The 21,071-nt window shown below is 41.7% G+C and overlaps 1 protein-coding gene across 3 annotated transcripts in view; it reads left to right on the forward strand.

The window, feature by feature from the left end:
- CASP7 (caspase 7) overlaps positions 1 to 15,913 on the forward strand; it is a 30,889-nt gene extending 14,976 nt beyond the window's left edge. For all 3 annotated transcript variants that reach the window (XM_026651142.1, XM_026651144.2, XM_026651143.1), the window contains 5 exons: positions 8,558 to 8,706; positions 9,943 to 10,071; positions 10,489 to 10,664; positions 12,052 to 12,190; positions 13,525 to 15,913. In XM_026651142.1, the coding sequence (XP_026506927.1) occupies positions 8,558 to 8,706; positions 9,943 to 10,071; positions 10,489 to 10,664; positions 12,052 to 12,190; positions 13,525 to 13,748 (817 nt within the window). In that variant the 3' untranslated portion in view covers positions 13,749 to 15,913. The remainder of the gene's footprint in view (positions 1 to 8,557; positions 8,707 to 9,942; positions 10,072 to 10,488; positions 10,665 to 12,051; positions 12,191 to 13,524) is intronic.
- The last annotated feature ends 5,158 nt before the right edge of the window (positions 15,914 to 21,071 follow it).

Genomic DNA, 21,071 nt, shown 5'->3' on the forward strand with positions numbered 1-21,071 from the left:
CTCCTTAACCCACCTAATATAGCCTTTCTGTTTAAAGACTAGTAACACAAATGATTCTTTGCACAAATAAAATACTGGGCATTTAGACATTCAAGCATTGGCATGTTCCTTCCACCCCAAAAAAGGTATTTCTCTGCCCACCTAATATAGAGTTCAGGGGAAAAGGGGACAGCATAATTATCTATTATTTGTAGGCTGCTCTGAGTGTACGTGCCACTTTACTCAAGTAGATGTATCAAAGAACAAAGTCTCTGCTTCAAAGAATTTATAACCTAAAAAGTACCAGTCAGGTACAAACAAAGAGTGGCTTGTGTCTGTTATTGCAGATAGGCTTCCAGTACAGGTACTTGTAAGACGTGATTTGAAATAGGAGAGAGAAGGGTAACTGGGGGTGTTAGATTAGGAAATCTGAAGAGGAGGAAGGAGTAAAAGAGAGCGGTTAGGAGTGAATCTTGAGTAGAATGTAGGAATGGCATGAAAACCGTATAATAACAAACCAAAGCATGGTCATGAGAACACAACAGATAGAAACTGACCACGAAAATTGTATCACTTAAGTTGATGCTTAAAAACAAATATGATACCAGAGACAGCTATTTTTAGAAGTGCTTTGATAATGAACATTTCCTCCAGACCACTTCAGAGGCATAGAGCAACACATTTTCCATGCTGAGGAAAGCTCCAAAGTCCTTACAAGGTTCTGTTGAGATTTTAAACTAATACTGTTTCTGGCTCACCCATCACAATATTGTGACATAATGGGCAATATTCTCAAACACAGATTAGTAGTTAGATGTCAGCATCACATCACTATTATTCATCCATCCCTTGCTGGCTCTTAGTAGAAAGGCTAAGATGTGACGGGTTGGGTCACAGAAACTCCCTTTGGGCCTTCCACCTGATGTGCTGGGACTACCTCTGAGCCCGTTTTCCCTGCCAGCTTGGGACTTCAGTATCTTGTCTTGTTTGAGTCAGACACGTTTGCCTGCTGCAAACACAGATCCAAGTCTGAACCATGTCCCCCACAAGTTGCAGGCTTAACTGAAAACAGCTTAAGAAGTGCTCCTGTCTCCAGCACTCAGATACCCAGCTCCCAATGGGATCCAAACCCCAAATAAATCCGTTTTACTCTGTATAAAGCTTATACAGGGTAAACTCATAAATTGTTCGCCCTCTATAACATTGATAGAGAGATATGCATAGCTGTTTGCCCCCTCCAGATATTAATACTTACTCTGGGTTAATTAATAAGTAAAAAGCGATTTTATTAAATACAAAAAGTAAGATTTAAGTGGTTCCAAGTAATAACAGACAGAACAAAGTAAATTACCAAACAAGATAAAATAAAACATGCAAATCTAAGCCTAATACAGTAGAAAACTAAATGCAGGTAAATCTCACCCTCAGAGATGTTCCAATAAGCTTCTTTGACAGACTAGCCGTCTTCTAGTCTGGGCCCAATCCTTTCTCCTGGTACAGTCCTCGTTCCAGCTCAGGTGGTAGCTAGGGGATTTCTCAGGACTGCAGCCTCCTTTGTTCTGTTCCACCCCCTTATATATCTTTTGCACAAGGCAGGAATCCTTTGTCCGTCTCTGGGTTCCCACCTCTCCTTCTAAATGGAAAAGCCCCAGGTTAAAGATGGATTCCAGTTCAGGTGACATGATCACATGTCACTGTAAGACTTCATTACCCACTTGCCAGCACACAGGTATACAGGAAGACTTACAAGTATACAGAGCCATTTACAACCAGTTGTCCTGGTTAATGGGAGCCATCAAGATTCCAAGCCACCATTAATGGCCCACACTTTGCATAATTACAATAGGACCTCAGAGTTATATTTCAGATTCCTAGTTTCAGATACAAGAGTGGTACATTTATACAAATAGGATGAACACACTCAGTAGATGATAAGCTTTTTAATGATACCTTACAAGAGATCTTTTGCATGAAGCATATTCCAGTTACATTATGATCACACTCATTAGCATATTTTCATAACATCATATGGAGTGCACCGTCACAATTCTCAAACACAGATTAGTAGTTGGTAGATGGATGTCAGCATTACATCACTACTATTCATCCATCGCTTGCTGGCTCTTAGTAGAAAGGCAAAGACTGAATGGGCCATAGCAGAATTGGCTTCTGACACTTAGGAGCATGAGATAATCATGATCAGAAGTATAGGATAGTTTATACTCTATAAATAGAAGTCTTCAGTTTCTAGAACAGGCAATAAATTCTCTTCAATAGAATTTTATGATCGATCATACAAATGAATGACTGTCCTTGCAAAGCATATGAAGGCCAAACTTTTCCTGTCATGCCCCCACCCCCTTACCAGTAATGGAATCTGTCCATGCCCCCCCCCTCCCATTACTGCACAGTTGTCTCAGCAGTGGCTGGGGGCAGAACTGGGGATGAGAGAGGAGCTAGGACTAGAGGAGGATCTTGCCTGGGATGGAGAGGGAATGAGGGCAGAGTTGGGCTGGAGTTGGGCTGGGGACAGAGTAGAGCTGGGTGGCACTCCTTCCCCCCCCTCCATCCATCAATAAATCCCCAAAAGCCCCTAACCTTGTGGGGGGAGGGGACTTTCTAAGCCTCCTCCCTGCTTTCAAAACCAAAGTATAGTTTACTGCATAGTGTCACTTTACAATTCATTTTTGATTAAGGGCATCCAATTTCCTCTTTAAAAAAAATTCCCTTTCACACAAGAGTGGAACCTTGCAATTTGTAATTTTGTCTTTATTCTCCTACTTCTCTGTATAGCCAGACTGACTATTCTCTTCCAGGCAGAGATGTTGTTTCCTTTATATATAAATCACCATTGAGCCTATTCCTCACAAGGGAAAGAAGCGCATGGTTTTCAAAAGATCCCAAATGGAAATGGATCATTGTCAGACTTTTTTTTTAATCCCTGCTAACTTTCAGCAGCAGTAATGGGATTGGTTTAGCTACAGGTTGCGTGGGTGAGATCACATTTTCTTCCTGCCGATACTTATCGTCTCTTCTTGCTCTAGAATTTCCCGGTTTATGTTGCTTTTCCAAGAAGTGGCCTTGCTTACCTGAACAAAGTGCTATTACAGACTCTGGCCTCTCGGGCACAATGTTCAACATTGCTGGAAGCTGCAGAGTTAAATCCCTTTTGCAATGTGCTGGATATCCTTATTAATAAGGTCCACCACTCATTGGGTCCAGTTTGATAATCATGTTGAGACGGCAATATCTTTTGTGGAAATATACACTGCTACAGTTAGAGTCTGATCTGATGTCTTACATGCACGGAGCTCCCACAAAATCAACTGGAGTTCAATGCACAGAGGGCTTGTAGAATCAAGCCTACAGTATGGATTGGAGTAAATAAATGAGCTGGGGTTACAAAAGGAAAGACTAGAGCACTCAAGGGGGATAACAGTCCATGCACTGAGTTTATTGCACATCTTGTGGATTCTGAGAATGGTAAATGTAGTGCAGTGGAAGTGGGGGAAGGGGGCAGTGAGCTCCCAAGGAAAGAAGCCCTCCAACCCGAAGAGAAGAAGACAGTAATGCTGAGAGACTCCATTCTCAGCAAAAGAGCTTTTCCCCCTTAAAAGCAGTCTTTAAACATGTTTAACTATTAAATGGTAAAAATGTTTTCTAGCGGTTTAAACCCATGGGCTCAAATCCCCAGGTCTTTACTCACTGGAGTAAGAATTTGATCCACAGTGAAGCAAGATGGAAATTACTTTGTGTCCTCTCCGTGAATCTCTAGCGTCACGAAGTTCAGCAACAGGGTGGTGAATAGGATGAGACAGGCAAGCAGAAATACTAATTGTTTTTATCAACGTTGCGCTCATTTCAAAAATAGTAATCCTTATCCCAGGGTAGACAGAGAGTAAGTCCAGCCTTTGTAAGGTAGGACTCTCAGGCCTGGTCTACACTAACACCCCAATTCGATCTAAGGTACGCAACTTCAGCTACGTGAATAACGTAGCTGAAGTCGACATACCTTAGTTCGAATTTACCGCGGTTCAGACGCGGTCCACACGTGGCAGGCAGGCTCCCCCGTCGACTCCGCGGTACTCCTCTCGCTGAGGTGGAGTACTGCAGTCGACGGCGAGCACTTCCTGGTTCGAATTATCGCGTCCAGACCAGACGCAATAAATCGAACCCGGAAGTTCGATTGCCAGCCGTCGAACTACCGTGGTAGTGTAGACCTGGCCTCAGACACAATACTACTGTCAAGCCTAAGCCAGGACTTAGTGTGCACATTCTGGTTTTCATTCTGTGGACAAACTGATGTTGCCAAAGGGGAATTCAATTTTGCTGGACTCTTGATCTGACCAAAAGGAGGACGAGGAGCTCAGTGCCTGAGAGGACAGAGAGGCACAGTAATATTCCTGTCTAAGTGTGGGACTGGGCTGACTGACCAATGGAGGGTGACCGATAGTGGCGCAACACAGAAGAATTATGGCATAATTTAGATGTAAAAGCTGAGACCACAACCGTAAAATACCGTTGATCTTTTAATCCAGACAAAGTTGAATAAAAAAAATGGGGAAATTGGAGATTTTGGATTTCAATGATGCAATATAAAAAATAGAAACTGAAACTGAATGTTTCTATTCAATCTTTTTTGCAATAGGAAAATGAGGGGACATCCATTGAAACTGACAGGCAAACAATATAAAAGTAGTAAAAAGAAACGCATATTTATACAACTGATAATTAACCTGCCGAATGCCTGACGCAATAAATTATTGTGACCAGGGAGGTTAGTAAAAACAAACAACAAAAAAGACATTTATATGGCTAATGAGAACATCCTCAGTTAAACAAGTTAAAGAATAAAAATGTTTATACATTTATAAAGCTTCATGCTTCCAGTCATAAACCAACTTCTTACTTACTAGTTTTAGGTAGGAACTTCCCCTATGGGCAAATTCTTATATAATTGTCCATTATGCGCATTTTCTTCTACCTTTTTCTTATATATCTGGTATTGGGCTCTCTAAGATAGTAGATTTTTATCTTCTGCTGCTAGAAAGACCATTGATCTAGTCCAGTATGGCAATTTGTATTTGCCATTTGGGCATGCGGAGACATAGGGTGATCCAAAAGTTGGAGTCAAATAACAGATTGCGTGCTATCTGGGTTGAAGATCCAATATGTACATACACCACAAGTTTGCTTCCTTAGTGATTTGTCAGGCATTGGCTTGGACCATTACCAGGAGAAATTTGCTAGAATTACTTTGTTGACTGCCAGTAAGTACACTGTGGGTCTGATCCTGAGAGGTACTGAGTGGCTGTCTCGTCCCTGCAGTTTCCATTGAAGTCAACAGAACTTGCAGGTCCTGCGCTCTTCATGTCACACAGGAACAACAGAGAAATAGAATAGATTCTTGCGTGCCTGGAGACGGTCTCATACTATGATAGGGATCAGCTAAAATATTTGATGGGGACTATATAGCTGGGTTTCGGGAAGAGTACAGGTTTTTATATGCAGTTGGGAAGACAATGGGTTACTGGATGCCGTGAGAAAGTGTGCCAAGGAATGTTCATGGGATGGGTGCATCCTGTAAATTAACAATAATTGTGTGCTGATGCCACTCAAGGATGTTGTATTGCGTGTAGCAACAATGCTTGTTTATTTAGGAAACCAATTAAAATATTTTTTCTGCTAAAACCGAAAGTTGTATAAGCCTGAAACCATTATGGGTTGAGGAAGCTGTATACTGTGCATTTACCTGGATATTAATTTTTAAATGCTCTGTTCTTATTTTGAAATTCCCTTTCCTTGCATCTTTGCCAGATCTTGTGTATTACTGCAGGATCAGATTACAGACGGGAAAGATAATTTTAGAATAAAATAAAAATTGAAGGCCTCCTTGAAAGTCCAATTTAATAGTACTATATTATGGAGCTAAATATGGATAACTCTTTCTGTTACCTCCACTTAGGGCAAAGTTGAATAATTGCCTTGAGTGTTCTGATTGCTTCCAAAGCCCACAAACAATCTGAAGGGATGAGAGTATCAAGCAGGTAAATGGCTGACTACCAGAAAGTTTAATATTAAATGCTTTTGAGAGTCTCCATAACTAGAGACTATTCAGGAGCCTTAATAATCTAAGGAAAAGAGGAAATATGATGGAAGTACAATACCATAATGAATGGTGCAGACAGGGCCGGCTCTAGGATTTTTGCCGCCCCAAGCAAAAAAATTTTTGGCCGCCCCCCCCTTTTTTTTTGGTGGCCCCCTGGCCCCGGCCCCGCCCCAACTCCACCCCTTCTGAACCCCTTCCCCAAATCCCCAGCCCCGCCTCCTCCCCTGGCGTGCCGCATTCCCCCCTCCCCCATTGCTTCCTGCAGGCCCTCCCGCCCTAGCTCACCTCTGCTCCGCCTGCTCCCCCGGGCGCGCCACTGCTCTGCCTCTCCCCCCTCCCTCTCAGGCGAGGGAGGGGGGAGAAGCGGAGCGGCGGCGCATTCAGGGGAGCAGGTGGAGCGGAGGTGAGCTAGGGTGGGGGGCGCAGGAAGTAAGGGGGGGTAGATGAACCGCTCCCTGCTCCAGCTCACCTCCACTGCCTCCCCCGAGCGCCCCGCTGCTCGGCTTCTCCTCCCTCCCAGCCTTGCTGCGCAAAACAGCTGTTTCGCGCGCGGCAAGCCTGGGAGGGAGGGGGGAGAAGCGGAGCGGTGGCTGCGCGCTCAGGGGAGCAGGCGGAGCGGAGGCGAGCTGTGGCGGCGGGGGCACTTTTTCCCTATGCCCCGGAGTCAGCGCCTATGATGGCTGGCGCCAGAATGCTGCCCCTAGAAATGTGCCTCCCCAAGCACCTGCTTGTTTTGCTGGTGCCTGGAGCCGGCCCTGGGTGCAGAGAACATCTCCTAGGTGCACCTATTTACTTTGGCCCTTATCAGCAGAACAAGAGGACACTTAAAGTTAAAAGACAACCATTTAAAAATGGAAAAGATATTGCTTATAAAAATGACAAATAGCATTGAGAAGAGCAGCCTGGTCTCTTGCTTAGCCTGTCCCTAATAGTAGAGCAAGAGGGTACTCAAAGCTAAAATTGGGAGGGGAAAGAAAATCAATTTTTTATAGACAACAATTAATCAACTTGAGCTCTCACTGCTGCAGGATATGGTTGAGGCAAATAACTTAGTAATTTTCTACAACGGCTTAGATATAGGAATAAGAATAGCAATAGTAGTTAGGTTAATTAGGCTAAAATTGCAAGGATATAGGCCCATCATCCACTTGTATTAAAAAGAAATTTCCCCCTATAATATAGTGTTATATTGTTACTTGTGTTGAGGACAGGAGATATGCCTTCCTCTGGGGCATCCAGCAACAGACACTGTTGGAGACACAATACTGGACTAGATAAACCCAAGAGATCTGCTGATTCTCTGCCCCTGCCCTGACCATCGCTTCAGATGTTGCATATGATCCAAAGTTCATTGAAGTCACTGGAAAGACTCCCATTGGCCTCCAGAGGGGGTTAAATCAGGCTCTTTGTGGACTGTTATCATCTGACTTTTGTTTTATAAGCAGAGTAGAGGCTATAGGTAGTTTGCATTGCTGCAGTCCCTGTGTAGGAGACCTTGCCAGCACCAGATGCCTACTGCCAGGGCCCTGCCAGCAGACTGATCAGGACCCATTGTCTCTACCTATAGTAAAATCAGGGCCTGAAATAGCAGCTAACTTCCCATACATTTCCCCCACCTAAAATTAGCTAGAGGAACAACATTACTGCCGTGTTTTTGTTTGTTTTAAAACTTCACTTACAGTAAAAACTGTGAGTAATCTTCCTGTCATCTCTCTATAGAAAAGGTCCTTTTGACTCTAATGCAATTGAAGTCTCTCATAACGCAGGAGGAAGCACAGTATGTAATTACATGAAAGAAGTGTATTTTTATCTTTCTAAAATTTTGTTGCATTATAAGAAAATCATAAAAAGAGTGCTGTGTAGTGCAGTGTAGTGCTCTAGCTCAGGTTACAGATACAGGTGTTTAAACCAAAAAATGAAGTCACATTCACTTTCTATAATAGGAATTTGATATTTCATTGGCAGACAGATTTTACATATGTCACTAGGTCATACGTTACTTTTAGGAGTGGAAACATTTTCATCCTGTGTTCTTACTCCCAGGGCTTGTAGAGCAAAGGGGCCTGTTGGGTCAGTCCATTGGCCTCTGCCAGGTCATGAGGTCAGCTCAAAACCCTCTGGCTGATTTTGGGGAGCAGCAGTGGATAGCTGCAAAGAAATCCCGATCATTTCTTCCTTGAACTGTTTGCAGTGAAGTAGGCTGGTAGGTTGTGACTGGGACCATAGGCTGCAGGATTGTAGTTCCAACTGGACTCCCAAACCAAAGGAGGATGATTGTGACATGCAGGGTCAGAGTTTTTGTAAGGAGAAATATGGAATGATCTTTACGGGTCTAGCTAGAAAATAGAGGACTCTGTAGGTAAAAGAAGAAGAAAAAAGGTGGTGTGGCAGTGATTCTGGAATAAGATAAGGGACTACAGAGCATGTGATTTCTGTCATTCAACATCCCTTCTGGTTTTTTTCTCACAGAAAAAAGAAGAATGGACCGGAACAGCAGCCAGAGGTCCCTGTCAGTAACCAGTGCCGAATTGTTAACCCAACATTCAAGTATAATATGGACTACAAGAAAGTTGGCAAATGTATTATTATAAACAACAAGAATTTTGAGGACCAAACAGGTATTTCTTGTGCTTGTCTCATACTTTAATTTGTTTCCCACCCTTTGCATTAACATTCATTAGAATGACTTTAACATCAGTTGATCAACAAGCTCTCCCCCTCCCTCCCACACACACACTTTTTTTTTTTTTTTTTTTTAGGACATGGAACTTTGATAAATATTTTTTCTTGCTTTGGAAATTGCTATAACCATTTCTCTGCCTACTCACTCTGCCTATTTAACATTTATCCACTATAGCAGTGCCCAGAGGCCCCCTTTTGCTAGATATGTTTTTCATGTCTCAAAGAATTTACGAGCTTGCTTTGCCAAGTTATCCTGTGCACCCAGCTTCCATGCTGTGTTGGTAAAATTTGAACTTTTTCCATGTCCTCCAGCCTGAATTATAACTTTCCGAAGCTGTCATATGGGCCAATGCTGTCATAGGCTGAAAATCCAAATTGAGCAGTATGTAGGTCTTCCCAATACGCTCTGGAGATTTCCCCTCCCACTTACCTGGTTTATGCCGCAGAGTGGGTTTCATATCTTCACAGAACAAAACCAAATTGCCTTATTAATGCACACAAGAGGGCAGGTGATATTATATAACATGTGTATTGTTGTAGTGCCCAGCAACCTCATCCGGATCAGAACCCCTTTTTCCTAAGCACTGTACAGACATAGTAAATGGAAGTGCCTGCCTCAAAGAACTTATATCCATTTCCTTTGTATGGGAGTTGTTGGGGATTTCTGGCCTGTAAGTGAGGGAGGTTGAGGACATGGGAGTAAATTAAGGTTGAAATCTTAACTACAATTTTTCTGACTTAAAAGCATTTTGAGGTTTGTGGTTTTGTTTGTGTTTAAATATAACAAGTTTTTTTTTAAAAAAAAAGACTCTCAATACACTCATTGTTCTTATCTTGGAATGCTGTACACATGAGTTGTACTGCCTAACCACAACAGAGATAGATGAGGCCACAGGGCCCTACTCTGCAAGACGCTGAGGATATGAAGCACTTTGCAGGCCCAGGCCCATTTTAACATTGAACCTTGCATTATTTTAAATGAAAGCCAAAAATCTTGCAGGTTGATCTGAAGGTAGTGGGGTTATTTGTGAATGTTTGTTTCAAAATCACATCACCATATTATTTTCTAAGCTAGCCAGTAAATTATAAACCTAGAAAGTCACCTGTGAACATTCAAGTTATTTGCTTTGCTTTGTGTGTAGCCAGCTGTATTCTTCTTCATTTTCTGTCAGGTATGGGTAAACGCAGTGGCACCGATAAAGATGCTGGAGCGCTTTTTAAATGTTTTAAAAGCTTAGGATTTGAGGTTAATATATACAACGATCAATGCCGTGATGATATGAAGAAATTACTCAAACAAGGTAACAGTTCACATTCCTCGTGTTGATGTACTTTTCCATATAATAAAAGACGTGGTACCAGAACAGACTGAAGCTTTCATGTTTTCCCCTTAATTCAGAGCTATTTTATTCTCTTGTTTTACTCAACTGAGAAAGTGGCCTATGCCCAGTTGGTCTGCCTGCCCGGATCTTGGGTCTGGTACAGAGCTCAGTTCCTGCTGCCCGGATACTCTCCCAGTTATCCAAAAGTGGTTTATGTCTCCCCTCATCTGCAATCTGTATTACTGAAAAATCCCCACTTCACTTCCCCTGTTGGAGTTGCATAGAGGGTCCCACTGTACATCTAGCGCTGCAAAGAGATGCTGTTTATAGTTCTTTCATTTATATTAAGTTTAATGTAATTTCCTTTGTGCTGAGAAAATGTTATTTGATTTGCAGCTGCGGATGAGAACCACAATGATGCTGCCTGCTTTGCCTGTATCTTTTTAAGCCATGGGGAAGAGGGCCACATTTATGGCACTGATGGAATGTTGGAAATCAAGGATCTGACCACATTCTTCAGAGGAGACAAGTGTAGAACTCTGATAGGCAAACCCAAATTATTTTTCATCCAGGTAACAACCTTACAAAGTAGATACTGCTGGGAGGAAAAATGTTACCAGTGGTTTCCTACTGTATGGTGGCCCTGTAGGTTAACTTACTGAATTTTACAAAGATGTTTGACCAACAAATCATAGATTGGAGGGTAGCTGGCTATAGGTATTGTGCATTTGACAATATATCATACATATATAATACAAATGTGTAAAAATGTATATATTTTCATTGTAATTCTCTCCTCCCACCTCTTGTATGTTGCTTCTCTTCCTAGATGCTAATACAAGCTCTTCAAGCGGAAGGATTATCTTTCTGGGTGTGTAGGCAGAGCTGTGAATGTAGGCTGTCCCTATAGACAATTGCATTCTGTCAGGAGAAATCTGTGCATGCAATTATTATAGTGTATTATTACATCATACATATAATTAATAACATTTTACTGAAACTAGTCAATAACCTGCTGTGCTGGTGAAAGATGCCCAGTTGACAGCCCAGGGGACTGAAGCCCCCTATTTGTCTGTTTAGTATGTACATTTTGGGGTGACAGCAGGAGTGAAACTTCCCCTAAGCCACTCCACCATCTTCCCTCAACCCTGTTGTGGAGGATGAGAAGTACGGCATTTCAGACTCTTGGCCCTCTGTAGATTGCCAGCAAGAGTGTCAGAGTGACACTTGTGATGTGTACAGTTTCCCATTGCAAACAACCAATTCCTCGCACATAGTCCCACCAAACAGCCATCAGATGGTAACAGCTTTCAGTCAGAGGTGAGCTTTCATCAAGAGGTGAAACATACTTGTCTGGAGTTCGTTCCAAGGTGTCAACTCACTAAGCAGCATAGCTAAAGGGAAAGTGAGGATTGAAGAGGGGAATGGAGGACAACATTAAAAAAGAAGGGATTTGGGATATGTAATTGTATAAATGTTAAAAATGTAAAGTACTTGAACTACAATGGCATGGCAGTGAATGACTTTGGTACTAAGGAGAACATATAATTCTGTACTTCATTGTTACAAGAAATTTAAACATTACTATACAGTGTAACTTATGGACATAATTGATCATCCACTCAAACTAATAAACTAGTAGACTAGCAAAATTGGTCATGGTTTAAAATGTTAGCGAACACGTTTTAACTAACCCAGTTTTAAACAGGATTTTGTACTTTGTGTAGATATAAGGATATATCATGTTTAAAAATGCATCACTAGTTGTGGTCAACCCTAGATTCCCCCTAAGGTTCAGTATGATCAACTAACACATTTTCCAACAAGACTTTCCTTGTCTATACTAGGTGCAAAGTCCTGTTTTAAATTTTCAGTTAAATCATACTAACCAACAGTTTTCAAAACATGACCATTTTTCCCATTTTAGACAAGCTCTTCTTGTCTTTACCATGTTTTCAGGCATGTAGAGGATCTACATTTGATGACGGGATACAAACAGATTCTGGACTTGCAGACGACACAGAGGTAACAGATGCCAATCCCAGATACAAGATTCCAGTAGAAGCAGATTTTCTGTTTGCATATTCCACAGTGCCAGGTAAGTAATGGGAAAGACAGGCTGACATCCGTATGCAATTGGATGCATTGGCAATTGGGCATGCATTTTTGCATCTGAACTTTAGAAATTCAGCCCCTAAGTATGGATAAGTAAATGTAAAAGAAATTGAATATTTTGGGACAAAATCATTTGCCTGTTTTAAGTGTATTTTCTTGTAATTTTACTGAGTGACATTTTATCCATTTTATTGTGGAAAGAATAATAAATAGAAGTGCCAGACTAGCTATCTTTGCCTTTCAGTACTTCATTTACCTCTGTTGTTCTACTTTTCTTTTTTAACAAAAAGTGTAATTAAAGAAAAAATATTCTGTATATCTATAGTGCTCTGGGAATACAAATTATGATTTTTGGTGGTGGTAGGCATTAAATATAAAGTCCACAGAATAAAGAATACAAAGTTGAAAATGAAGTTCTGGCCATGAAAACTTCTTTAAAGGAACAGAAATAAGTTGCCTTAAAATACATGCTGAAGTATAGTGGACTGAACATGGGCATCGGAGTCAATAACTCCTGAATTCTAGACCAAGCTTTGTTGATGACACACTGTGCAACATTGGGCAAATCATAAACTCCTCAGGTCATAAACTGCCCCATTTACACTGGATCAAAGGGCTGGAATATCATAAGGGGGGCTCTAAAAGCTCCAGATGCAGTCAGGGGAAAATTCTCTGACACTGGTAGTCTGGAAGACAGCTGAAAGGCTGAGTTCTGAGGACCCTTTGAATGTCCTGGCGTAGTGGGCATGCACTGGTAAGGCTGCAGTACACACCATATCCTCAGATGCACAGCACAGAATTTCACCCCTTAAATCAGTTTCCCCATTGGTGAAATTGTAATAGTGATACCTCATATGGGTATTGTGAGGCTTAATTAATTATAGACACTACCTTGATGATATAGAATGTGCTGTATAAGGGCTAAGAATTATTAGCTTCTTTTCTAAATTGCTTCAAAAGTGAGTCATAACATAAGAATATAAAAATGGCCGTAGTGGGTCTGATCAGTGGTCCATCTAGCCCAGTATCCTGTCTTCCAACAGTGGCGATGCCAGATGCTTCAGAGGGAATAAACAGAACAGGGCAGTTTATCAAGTGATCCATCCTCTGTCCAGTCCCAGCTTCTGGCAGTCAGAGGTTTAGGGACAGCCAGAGCATTAGGTTGCATCTCTAATCATCTTGGCTAATAGCCATTGATGGACCTATCCTCCATGAACTCATCTAATTCTTTTTTGAATGCAGAGTCCCATTCCCCTCTATATGCCAATAAGGGAGGAAAGATAATCCATGTGCTTTCTTATCTCTCTCTCCTTGTAGGTTATTTTTCCTGGAGGAACCCAGGGAGAGGCTCATGGTTTGTGCAGTCTTTGTGCTCCATACTAAATGATCATGGGAAACAACTTGAGATAATGCAGATCCTCACCAGGGTCAACTACATGGTGGCCACAAACTATGAATCACAGTCGGATGACCCACGCTACAGCGAAAAGAAGCAGATACCCTGTGTGGTCTCCATGCTCACTAAAGAACTTTACTTCTAAAAGTATATTCAAAGGGTTGATGTTAGGGCACACTTTTTTCCCCCCAAGGAGATTTGATTGTACACTCGATGCATATCTCATGTAATAGCAGATACAGATTTGTACTGGCTTCTTATATTTGGAAAAGGTGATGTATCCGATTGCTGAGCCCTAATCAAGGTTTTATAGGATGAAAAAGCAACTCTGAACCAGACCTTCAGCTGATGTAAAGTCCATAACTCCATTTTCATATATATAGCTATACCGATTTACACTAGCTGAGGATCTCATCCTCCATACTTAGCAGCAGAGAAAGACTGGAAGCTGTTTTCCATATTACTTGCTCTGTACACTCAACTGGATGCTGTTGACTCCTCTCTGGTAACTTTTTTCAAGTTTTGTTTCATTTTCTATAGTTTGATTTTTTTCCCCCCCATCTCAGAAGTTTTGGAAAACAAATCTTTTTTTCTATCTAATTTTGTCCCTTCCCTTTGATTGCTGATATTTTTTACTTTACATTGTTTCTAGTACTGCATCACTTAAAAAGGTGGAAGCCTTTCTACTTATTTCTTCATGTTTAAGAAGAGCTGTACAATTATACATAGTTCTAGGAACCAATGTTAGTTAGCAGTTAGAAGGCAGCATAGGGAGAATACAGCTTGCATTGGGGTGTGACTAATGCGAATTTTGTGGATGATTATTTATTTTTGCTGCTTAATCTCTCATTAATTAAATGGTGGATTTACAGACATTGATATTTAAAATCCAGAGAACAGTTCCCTCTAGCAGCTCAAAATTAGTCTGAGTTGGATCTAAATAAGTTGGCAGTGTCCCTTTCTAGCTTGCTTCCATTAGAAATCTGGTGATTGTATATAAAAGTGTCTTTTTGCAAATCTTCCAATTCTACCTCCTTTAAAAAAAAAGTGTTTTTGTAAAACTTAGGAAATACTTGAGCTATAGCTTTTTCCAAGATGGAAAAACTGCAGTGTATCGACATTCAGATTCTTGCTGAGTAATAGTTATTTCTCTTGACTTGGCGTTACCTTTCTTGCATTCTGTTCAATGCTAAATAACTGGATAGCAAAGATGCATCATAACTCAACAGTTATACCAAAAAAATTGTGTTGTCAGTCCAGAGAAGTTAAACAATTATGGAAAGCAGTATGTAAAACTTCTACATTAAATACTAGCAAAATAAATTCTGTGAGTCTTCCCTTTAAATTACTTCTCCCATAACAACAGCTCCTTCCCAGAAATCGTCCTAGGGCAGCACCATTATACATCACTTCTTAATATGGTTTGTGTCCTTAAAAATCTAACCCATAGTTGGGGCGGGGTTTCTGATCTCATACATAAACCTCTTTCTCTAAGAAAAATAAAGAATAGTGACAGATATCCTTGGTTTACAGTGCTCTAAAATTTACTTAGTTATAAGTCAAAAACAAGGCAGGTAAATAAAGAGAACATCTATAGAGAGTTTGCTAAATAGAAATGTAATGTTAATGTGGCAAAGATTTTCATCCAATTTTCTTATCACACAAGTAGATTTTTACTTTGCAAACTACATATAAAATGTAAAAGCAACCTGAAACAGTGAAATTACTGATTTTTTGCTTGCAGGTTATTCAGATTAGAAAGCGTCTTGTTCAGAAATAGTTTTAAAAATCAACAAAGAATCAATTAGTAGGTTTTATTTTAAAACATATAATTTTATTGTTGACTAGAAACAATGACATTCTTCAGTAATAAGTGTGATTATTTAGGTTGAGTTTGTCTGTTTGTTCCATTATGCACACACTGAAAGTATTGCATAGCAAGCTAAACATTAATCAGGTAGCAGAACAGCCTTTAACTACTGTGCTGTCTTTCTTTTTTTCCTTTGGATCTGAGCTAGCAAATGCTGGAGTTCCTCTTTAATATGATCTCTCATGAATATTCAGTAGCTATCCCAAAAATGTGAGGCTAACCAGTTGTTCACTTAACTAGTAATGGGTGAAGTATTCTTTCTTTTCCTAATCAAAATGTACAGAAGGGTTCCTTGAAAACTTCTAAAAATATACATATTAGTGCCAAATTACCAAATTTGTAAGTTTAAATATATTTTCTTACTGTTGTGACAAAATGAGGCACTTTTTCTTAAATCAAATCTACATGTCTGTGAATTTCATAAATAAATATTTTATGGAAAACTTGATCAATAAAGAATTTAAATTTCCTGCGAACGTCTACTTGAGTGTCATTTCAGGTGGTAATGCAGAATGCAACCTAAATGCATCCAAAAAGCTCTGTTCAGAAGAGATGATGGGTCCTTTATGCCCTTGCCTACATGAGCTTTTCAGCCATGCCATGGAAGTATTTTGGAAGAGTTGGCTGCTCTCCATGGTTTTGATTTTGTGGGCCAGGTCCTCAGTTGGAATAAAACAGCATAGCTCAAGTTACTCCTATAGAATTATTCTCATTTACACCAACTGAAGATCTGGCCTTTACTCAGCAGACAAACCAGTTTCATGACCTGGTGATTAATCCAGCTAAAAGTTGAATTAATCATTTTATGGAACTAGTTGGCAAGCGTTTCTATTTAAATCCCATTACCTAGCTTCCTGACACTAGGGACTTGCCTCTGTTTGATCAAGAGAAACAGTATTTATTTTTCCAGAGTTTTTCACGCTCATCATGGCCTGTTAGTAGCTGGTTTACTGGGATTTCGCCTGCCTATAGAGTAAAGTTCCCCTAAAAATGTTCTGCTGTCTCAAAGGCTCCTGAATTGGATAAACTATGGGTGCAGAGCCACAAAATGCTGTGAAACTTCTACAAGCAACTCTGCTCAAAGCACAGCCCATCCCCAACTAAATCCCCCAATGGCCCCCTCAAGGATTGAACTCACAACCCTGGGTTTAGCAGGCCAATGCTCAAACCACTGAGCTATCCCTCCTCCCTTTCTTCTGCATATGCCCTTAGGAACTACAAAAAAGGCACCAAGAGACACGGCTAGCTTTGAGGATTTAAAGCTTTTAAAATGATGCTGAGAATTGTCATACTTTTACTTAACATTCTTTTATGCAGCAGTTCTCTCTTCTGCTCCAGTCGTGCTCTTGGTTAAGAGTGGTCGAAAATTATATTTAAATAAAAGAGAACAACTGTGGCAAACTTATTTCAAGCAATATTAGTTACTGGGGTAAAATTATCTTGTGATGAGGAGGGATGTGCAAGGCCCTTTTTACTACCCTTTGTGCATCCCCAACATGCTGTGGAGTTGGTCTCCAGACCAACCCGTGTGGGGCTGGTGAGGAAGGCCAGTTTGGAGTTAGGTTGGGTGAGGATTCTGCATCAGCTGGTTCCATATGAGAGCAACTAAATCTGCTAGCCATACTTTGCCAACAGAGTGATCTGAAGTTAGACACCAGTGAGGACAGTTTGGGAATTCCTGGTGAGTAGAGGAAATGGCAGCTGTTCAGCTAAGGACGAAAGTGACCTAGCTGTGCTGTTCTGAGAGGGGTTGAATCACTCCTCTGTTCTCTCCCAGAACTGTTATCCTGGCACTCTCAACATTAGTGAGACGGCTTTGCTGCTAAACCACGTGTGTGCTGGAAAAGGATGATGCAACCAAATTCCTCTCTCATTTAGGCCCTGATCCAAAGGTCATTGAAGTCAATGCCTTTGCTTCAAACCATACTATAAACACATTAATAGCTTTATTTCCCCCACCCCCTTTAAAGAAGGACTGGACATTTTTCTGTAAGAACTTGGTATCTTCCTCTAGGGGAAACCCAGGTTTGAGAGGAAACCCAGAGACAAGTTATTTAGACAGGAGATGGGACAATTTCCTGAATTAAAATCTTTGTGTTACACTCGTCTGAAAACCCCTTCATGTATATTTATTGTGATATTTCAGGGGCTGCATGTATGCTTCTCTGTGTGGGAGGTTTGTTACTATCCTTTCTGCTCTATTCGGTACTTATGCGTCTCCCGCCTCCATAGCATTAGCGAGCATAGCAAGTGTAGGTGCTGCTTTAGAAAGAAAAAGACAAAGGCTCAGCCCCAATCATCTTTCACTCCAATTCCAGCAAATACAATATACAGATCAAAGATCAAACCTACAGTGTGTGCAGATAATGCCAGAGAAGAGGTCGACTTTGGAAAGTTATCCAAAAGAAAAGGGTTTTGTGGAGGAATTTGAAGGGGGGGAGGGGGGCTTCTTGACTTATAGGGAAAAAACTGTTCCAATTTCTGTGTGTAGATGGAGTATTACTTGAAATTATTTCTGCAAATATTCTTTTTGAATGATTTCTACAGACACAAATAGGCCTGGTCTACACTAACCCCCCAATTCGAACTAAGGTATGCAAATTCAGCTACGTTAATAACGTAGCTGAATTCGACATACCTTAGTTCGAACTTACCGCGGTTCAGACGCGGTCCACACGCGGCAGGCAGGCTCTCCGTCGACTCCGCGGTACTCCTCTCGCTGAGATGGAGTACCGCAGTCGACGGCGAGCACTTCCTGGTTCGACTTATCGCGTCCAGACCAGACGCGATAAGTCGAACCCAGAACTTCGATGTAGACCAGCCCATAGTCTCCCACTAGGGGAATTCTAAGCTGACCACCTATGTTCACATTCTAGCTCCTTCACTCTGTCTGAACAGTGCAAAGTAACCAATCAGGAGAAAAGAATCTGACCCAATATCTTTGACTGGATGGCTGAGTCGTAACGAGCCAGAGAGCATTTTGGTAGAGATATTCCATTTAACAGGCCTTTTGGTGACCTATGTGACATGGGTTGTTGGACAACCTGGTTCTAAGTGGGCAGGTATCAGAGTGACTAAACTCATTACAACTAGCACCCCTATTGGATATCTCAACAGAGTAGCCAATGAACAGGCATGGGACACCTCTAAGATAGTGTCTCCATACCAGGCTGGAAGTGCATTGACAGGGTAGTGTGGGGAAGGCTGCCCTATCTTTCAAGGGCTGTACGTTCAGTTCTAAATTATAATTTCAGACTCCTAAATGTTTGCTGGATTGTAAAATATCATCTACAAAGAATGATAGAGTAAGCAAAATGTCAGGCTCGTGCTGAGCTAAAATATGGACCAACGGGAAAGCTGAAACAAGATTGTCATTGTTTTTCTCTTGGCTGGGAGACATTTATGGCTAAATCAAGCATGTATTTTTTTTTAATTAATGTATATTAATCTCCTGGATTTCCCCTTTTTGAACAATTTGTCATTCAACTAACCTGCTCTGGTAAAATGTGCCATACCGTGGAAGCTTGGGAATTTCCTTGTGGGTCATATTTCACATTGTTTGTGTTTAGCTGACTGGTATAAGTAGGTAGTAGCAGTGCAGGGCAGCAACACAGAACAGTGTGGTTGGGAGACCAGTACAGTGGATCTGTGAACATATAAAGGGGCATGTTTCCAAGATCATCTACACAGTAGACACCTGTTGCCCGTAAGTACTAATACAGCTTATTTGTCTTTCACAGGGTTATGTTTGAAGTTTAAGATTAACCTCCATTTTAATTCATTTGCAGGACTTAATTTGCATTTTTAAAGGCTGAAAGAAATCAAATCTCTTAATACAAAAGCCTGAGGAAGTAGAATCATGAAATTGCCATTGTCTATCCTGAATGAGATCTTCTCTGTTTAAAAAGGTCCTTCCCCCCCCACCCCCATTTAAAGAAAATGATTAAACTCAATGATTAAACTGTGATTTACAAAATATCAATTGAGATAATGTGGATTACTAAGAGCCCTATTGTAATTCAGTTTCTTTTGTCTTTCTACTGACGTATCTTGACCTTTCCTCAAATTTAGACGAGTCTTTTTTTCCGCTCCCTTTGTAAACTCATGGAATGTTGCTTTTGTGAATGTTATAGCATTTGCGAGTTCTGAAGACTTTGTTAATCAGGTTTTAAAGAGCTTTCCTGAGCCATCCATTGAAACAAAAGGGGCGTCAAAGTAATATTAAAACGAAGAGGTAGAATGCAAGTGGCTACACATTCTTTTTTTTTTTTTTTCCCTCAATGCTCCAACATTTGTATTTGTAGCTTTAAAGGGCAATGGATGAAAATCATATTCAGTAAATTTGATAACAGATATTCTGCCATAGCATTTAACTACAAAGCCCCCTCTCACAAGGCAAAAAACACGTTTCCAAAAAGAAAAGAAAAAAAAGTACAAATTCTCTATCGAGGTCTGTAATGACACTAGGTTTGCAGTGGGTTGTCTGCCCATCTGAACCAGCAGCCACCTGAGTTAACTGCTTCGATCTGGGACAAGGGAATGGTTGGGGTCACCCAAAAAGTTAATGGCAGGAGACTGAGGCCAGAAAATAAAGAACAATCTCTTACCACCCACGTCTCTGTCACACATAGTGTCTGATAAAATTGGAGCAAAAGAAGCCACCTGAATCCCTCAGTCTGGAAGGGAACCTGGCTGAGCATTAGAGGCGGAAATTGCAACACTTACCGATTTTCCTGGCAAGGGGAAGGATTGCAACTACATGTGGCAGATTAATTAGTTATTGGTGCTATAACTGATAGCCAGGTCAAATCAAAGTTGTTATGAGAAGCAGATCTGAATTTACAAGTAACAGTGGATCTTTTTAGGGTGATTGAGAACTGCTTCCCAAGTGAAAGAACAGAACGGTATCCAACTGAGGGTGTCACCTACAAAAGGTAAACAAATGAAAGAGACCAGATTTGTTTTTCCAATAAATGTGGAAGTACTTGCACTCCCATACACTGCTACAGACTAGGGACTGAGTGGCTAGGCAGCAGTTCTGCAGAAAAGGACCTAAGGGGTACAGTGGATGAGAAGCTGGATATGAGTCAACAGTGTGCCCTTGTTGCCAAGAAGGCTAACCTCATTTTGGGCTGTATAAGTAGGAGCATTGCCAACAGATCGAGGGAAGTGATCATTAACTCTCTATTCGGCATTGGTGAGACCTCATCTGGCAGGGCCGGCTTTAGCAAGAGCGGGGCCCGATTCCTGGGGGCGGGGCTTGCGGCAAGCCCCGCCCCCAGGAATCGAGCCGCGCCCTGGCCGGGGTCGCCAGACTTGGGTCCGGCCCAGAGCTGCTCGGCAGCCGGAGCCGAGCCGAGCAGCGGGGGCCGGGCCAGGGGGCCGGGCCGGGGGGCCCGAGCCGCGCTGCGCCGTGCCGCAGGGGGTGGGCAGGGCCAGACCCAAACTGCGCCACGGGGGCCAGGCCGGACCCGAGCCGCGCCACGCCGTAGGGGCCGGGCTGGGCCAGACCCGCGCCGCGGGGCCGGACCTGAGCCACGCTGCGCCGCGGGGGCCAGGCCGGACCCGAGCCATGCCGTGGGAGCCGGGCCAGGCCGG

The sequence above is a fragment of the Terrapene carolina genome, unplaced genomic scaffold (genome assembly GCF_002925995.2).
Source record: "Terrapene carolina triunguis isolate 2854851 unplaced genomic scaffold, T_m_triunguis-2.0 Scaffold95, whole genome shotgun sequence".
Classification (NCBI taxonomy): Eukaryota; Metazoa; Chordata; order Testudines; family Emydidae; genus Terrapene; species Terrapene triunguis.